This window comes from Arachis ipaensis, chromosome B4 (assembly GCF_059453495.1).
Source record: "Arachis ipaensis isolate K30076 ecotype BB chromosome B4, ASM5945349v1, whole genome shotgun sequence".
NCBI classification, from domain to species: domain Eukaryota; kingdom Viridiplantae; phylum Streptophyta; class Magnoliopsida; order Fabales; family Fabaceae; genus Arachis; species Arachis ipaensis.
Window position 1 is genome coordinate 105,652,862 of NC_142439.1, and position 5,702 is coordinate 105,658,563.

Genomic DNA, 5,702 nt, shown 5'->3' on the forward strand with positions numbered 1-5,702 from the left:
GCCAAACCACCCCCTGTTGGCGGCAGTTACCAACACGTCCACCAATTTGCAAATACACCAAATGCACCCATTTTTATTAAAAACACCAATAATATTTTCATATTAAAAAAAATCCTGTAATTACCTTTTCATCGTACCAAAATTTAAATGATATTTACTGGCTAATGCGGCCGACATGGGCATCTCTACAAGTTCTAATTTTCGGAATTTTGATTTATTACACAAGGGCTGGTACGCATGAATGGCATGATTAACAAGCAGAGACAAGATCAAGAAAATTCCTTTCATTATTATTTCATAGTATTTAAGATGGACAGGCTGGAATCAGAATTTTACTGACAAGTAATTCCCCAAAATGATTCCGTTCGTAATACACTCAACGATTGGAAGGAAGACCTCAAAACCCCTCTGCAAATCTGGTCTTAGCCCCCTTCAAATTCCGTCGTTGGCTTTAACCCAAAACTAAAAGCACCACACCATTTAAAAATTCAAAAACAGAAGAAGACAAAAATTGACCCATCCATCTTTTGCTTGTGAGTTGTGACCTTCGAAGCTCCCATCAAAAGGAACAAAAGCATCATATTATCACTACAATGCTACCTGGCAACATGGCTCTTTCCCAGAGGCTCCCAACTTATACTTTATTTTCAACCTATACTCTCTACCCTTTTGTGGAAAGCAACAACCCACAACCCACAACCCACCCCCCCCCTCCCCCAAAAAAAAAAAAACAAAAAAAAAATAAAATAATAGTAAAATAAAATCATATCTATAACCCACCTCACAAACATACCCTGTAGAAGAAGACTACACTACATTTCCCTTCTAAACACTTTCAATTTCCTACCCTAGATTTTATCCCTCTAATTCGAAAACCAAATAACAAAAGAAGTGATTTACTATTCCATTTTTCCCCATACAAACAAAAGGGATGAATATGAATTTAACTTCAATATGTCCACTCCTGCGGCAGCTTGATTTCATTGTTACTGTTGAGTGCGTGCTGGGGCCTCGTGTTGCGCTTCTGCTGAGACGTATGGACATAATTGCTTCTGAGCCTTGGACTAACAACTGCATATGCAACAAAAGTCAAAGATCCACACAGCTCAGTGAACCCAATGTTCAATTAAAATAATATCATTCCAAAACCATTTAATTATTATATATTATTATTGCTTACCATGTTCTTCCATGTTTGAACTGGAATTGAATCGATGCGGCAGGCACCCCACCATGTCATCAACATTCAGATTTAGGGCTTGAGCCACTCTAGCTGGAACCAACACCGTCGCACACGCTGCAAACACGCAAAATTACTTCAGTAATCCACTAACACAATTATTAGCATTAACTTCCCAATAATAATAATAATAATAATAATAATAATAATAATAATAATAATAATAATAATAATAATATCCCCCAAAAGAAAAAAGCGAAAAAAAAAAAAAGAGAAAAAACCAAAATCATAAAACAAGGTTTAGCAATTGGAGGCAGAAACCTGCATTTACTAACTCCAACGCTTCAAGAAACCCTCATAAAACGCCACTACTAGTAACAGCCACCTTATTAAATGCAACGAACACTTGAAAAGACATGATTTTTCATTCATTTCTGAATCACAAGTACTAAAATACCCCCGCAAAGGAAAAACAAAATCTAGCTAGAGGGGGAAAAAGTATTGACCTGGCTTCTTTTTGGTTTCAGGGGTATCAACACGACGGGGGAGGAAGACGCCAGTGCCAGCACATTCCCTGGTAGTGGAAGGGTTGGTGAGGAACACAGCCCTCATTCCAGAACCGTACTGCTGCTGTTGCTGCTGATTATGGTGCTTGTGGTGCTTGTTCTGGTTCTTGGCAGCATGTAACGAAGGCCATGCAGATGGAGACAAGCCAAGTGGCCTAACACTTCTTCCTCCTCTGTTTCTTGCTCCCATTTGGTTACTCTGCCTCCGTTGGTAAACACCTTTACCACCCCACACTGATTCCTGTTGCTGCCTCAGCATCTGAATCTAAACAAGAAAATGACAAATAAATCCACTGAATAAAAAAGATAAATTTTGTCGAATGAAAATAATTGAGGGTTAAAATGGGTTATTACTTGTGCAATTTGAAACTGCTTCTGGTGGGAGAGTGCCTGTTGAGTGTAGAATGAAAAGTCCGAATTGGCGCCGGCGGCTGTGTTGGGAATGGAAGGGGAAGGGTTGTAGGGGTAAGATGGTAATTGTGATTGCTGTTGTTGTTGTTGTTGTTGGGAGAGGCGCATCCTTTCGACTTCCCCTGCAGCCGCGTGCAGGAGATCCCATGTGGCCTTTGCGGAGCAGAGGTTGCAAACGCTGCTAGGACTTCCCTCGCTCGACCCATTCCCGCACCGGAAGGCGCATAGCGTCGATTGTGGCGAACCAGATGCGTAACCGCCCTGCACAAAAACCACGAAAAAACATAACCGTCACAACTAATTCAACAAAAAAGAATCAGTTTCTTTGAGAATAAAAAGAGGCCCGGGGGGGGGGGGGAGTAAGTGCTTAGTATATTACTGTGGGTTTGGTGGAATGGGAATGTAGGGTTGAGTGAGCGACTCGATGAGTCAACTCGGCGACTCGGTGGAGATGGTCGTCCTCGTCGCTCTCGGTCTCGCTGGAGCCACTGATGGGAGAGCTTAGGTCAGAGGAAGCGGCCCCGGTGGAGGAGCCGAAGGGAAACACAAAGTCGTCGCCACTAGAGTGGTACAGCGAGTCTTCGTTCGAGGGGAACGAGGCCGTTTCGTCGTCGTCGTTGTCGTCGAGGAACTGCGGCGGAAGCCAAAACTCACCGTCGTCCAAATTCTCAGCCATAACGAACAAACCACAAAGGGCAGAAAGGGAAATGTGAAAAAGCGAGGGAACGGTTGTTACTTGTGAGGAAAGGTTATGAGAATATGGAGAGAGAGAGAGAGAGAGAGAGAGAGAGAGAGAGAGAGAGAGTGCGGATCGGAGTGTGGTTTCGGTGGGAGATGGAGAGAGAGAAATCCAGGGGGTATTTGTAGAGGGGGGTTTGTGTGGGGTGAAAAGCGCGGTGCTGTAATTGTCTACGCGCTGTTGCAGTAAGTGTGCGGTATGCGCGCGCCGGTCTTCCAGTTTCAGAAATATCGGCTTTTATTTAACAAAATCTTCCTTTCTTGATAAATAATTAATACTAGAAAAAATTGATAAATTAAAAATTTTATATAAATAAGAAAGAAAGTAATGATTGAAATTTTACACCGATAATTCTATCTTAAAAAATTAGACGGACTAGTGCATCAATGCACTACTTTATTTATTAGATGTATACAATAATACTAATAAATATAAAATCAATCAAAATGGTAAATATTTTATATTTTCATAATAAATTTCGAGTTCAACTGCATTTTTTATATTCTCACGTATTTATTGATTTATTTTTTATTATTAAATTAACAATAAAATAATAAATATGTAATTAACCAATATAGCAAAAAACTTATACTACTACTAGGAAATCTTGAGAATAAATTCTAACAGTTGTATATATAACGAATATAAAAATATAATTTATATATTAAAATTAATTTTTAAAATTAGTTATTATATATTTATTTATAAAAATATATATTATTTAATTTATATTCAATGTATATTTTATATTTTAAAAATATATTTTGTATTAATAATTTATTTTAATAACTAATTTTAATATATACTTATACTTAATATAAATAAAACGAATAACATTTTAGGTTAAGAAATTTGTGCGCCAAATTCTTTTCAATCCTCATTGTAGAATGTAGATAGTAGAATAGTAAATATTAATAAATTATCATTTATAGAAGATAAGAAGTAGAAGTAGATAACACTATGTTAAAAATTTTATTCATGATTCAATTAATGATAAAATAATTATTTTGGTTTGGTATTTTAAATTTTATAATAATATGAAGTGTATTAACAAAGATAATTATTTTATCCGAACACATTAACATTACTCAATACCTTCGTTTAAAGATTATAAATTCATTTAACTGCATTTTTCAAAATTGATGTTCCTTGCGAAAAATATTCTTCGAATTTTAATATATTTGTTTCTTTAACAAAGAATTTCTTAGAAAATTCTTTAAATTCCCAAGATTAAATTAAAATATTTTTGGTCTATGATGTATATTCCTAGAATTATAAAATTATCAAAACATTCTTAATATATTTAATTATAAACTTATTATACTTTTGAAAGAGTTTTTTAAAAATTTTATATATAAAATCATATTCCCAAATCTTGGAAATTCTTTACTGTCCACCTCTTTGCTGGAAAAAATATTAGAAATAAAAAATATAATTCCTGAAAATATTAAATATCTGATAATTATTTTTTATTTCTTGCAACAAATATGAAAATATATTATTCTCAATTCATTAAACGGGTAAAGAAAACACTTTTCTAGAGTTTTTTTCTTTTAAAAAAAATTGATAAACGATAAATCTATAAATTTGTCATAAAATGTTTTGGAGAAATCAATCCTGATGTCAAATTTTATTCACCGAAGAAAATTCCTTGTGAACTAGTAGTTTCATATACCATAATTTATCCTGCTTTGGTACATTATGTAGCTAGTACATAAAAAATATTATATATTTTACTAGAAGTATTGATTAAAAATATGCATAAAACATTAGAAATTAGAAAATAATCATATGGTATTCTTCTTGGTCGTTGGATCCAGTAAAATATGAGCTAAGTATGATTTAGGGTCAGTCTCACATGATTTGCAATCTTTTTAAGATAACTTATTTATAATTGCACATATTGTTTATTTTTCTTCTGAAAAGAAAAGATTTGGAAAGTGCAAAAAGCACATTGATTTGTTGAGGTGTGTGACAGTGAGAGCGTGAGTTATGCAAGCAATTTTCAAAAAGGAAAGGAAGCAGTAGCACAAGCCACGACGTGAGTTGAACTTTGAGCCACAGTGGGTCCCATTCAAAATCCACAAAACATAGATTTTTTTTATTTAAATTAAATAAATATATAAATTACTAAAATATATATATATTTACGAAAATACGTATTCTTACGTGAGGGATAATTCAAAAACTAAATATATCTCGACTAGGGGTGGCAAAGCGGGCCGGCCCGCCCCAACCCGCCCCGCCTCGCCTAGGCCTGCCCTATAAACAGGGCGGACCGGCCCACCCCGCCAACTAAAATGGGTTCAAAATGCTAGCCCGCCCCGCTTTATGGCGGATTGGCGGGTTGGCGGACTAGCCCGCTTTTTTTTTTGAAAAATAAAACTTTTATTAAAATTAACCAAAAAATAATAATTAAAAAATCAAATACAAATAAAAAATAGTCAAATTATAATATAATTTTTTTATTATTTTTTTAATTTTTAACTTCAATAAAATTGTTCAAAATAATATTTGTCAATAAAATCATCTTTATTTTAAAAAATAAGTCACATAATTTGAGCATATATACGAAATTGTAAAATAAAATAAATAAAGTTAATAACTAAAAGAAGAATAAAAACAAAAAATGAAAAAAAAGTGTTTAAAAATTCTATAATTATTAATTTTATAATAGTAATCACTCTTTTATTTAATAAAAAAGAAAAAGAAAAATAAAAACCTTCGGCCCGGCGGACCGGCCCGCCCCGCCCCGTCAAAACCCGCCAATTTGGCGGTGCGGGTTTGGCGGATTTTTTAAATTTGG

At 34.5% G+C, this 5,702-nt stretch overlaps 1 protein-coding gene across 1 annotated transcript; it reads right to left on the reverse strand.

Moving 5' to 3' along the window:
* Positions 1-266: 266 nt before the first annotated feature.
* Positions 267-3,099, reverse strand: LOC107636722 (uncharacterized). The gene is made up of 5 exons (XM_088485423.1): positions 2,537-3,099; positions 2,101-2,418; positions 1,687-2,011; positions 1,181-1,297; positions 267-1,071 (listed from the first exon to the last, which is right to left on the reverse strand). Exons 1-5 carry the CDS (start codon positions 2,831-2,833, stop codon positions 950-952), a joined length of 1,179 nt encoding a protein of 392 aa, XP_088341549.1. The 5' UTR covers positions 2,834-3,099; the 3' UTR covers positions 267-949.
* Positions 3,100-5,702: the final 2,603 nt, after the last annotated feature.

Excerpts from the sequence above, each read along its gene's own strand:
- LOC107636722 (XM_088485423.1), bottom strand. The coding sequence starts at position 2,833 with ATGGCTGAGAATTTGGACGACGGTGAGTTTTGGCTTCCGCCGCAGTTC. Across the intron at positions 2,012-2,100 it reads AGCAGTTTCAAATTGCACAA|ATTCAGATGCTGAGGCAGCA; the intron begins GTAATAACCCAT and ends TTTCTTGTTTAG. Across the intron at positions 1,298-1,686 it reads TGAAACCAAAAAGAAGCCAG|CGTGTGCGACGGTGTTGGTT; the intron begins GTCAATACTTTT and ends GCGTGTTTGCAG.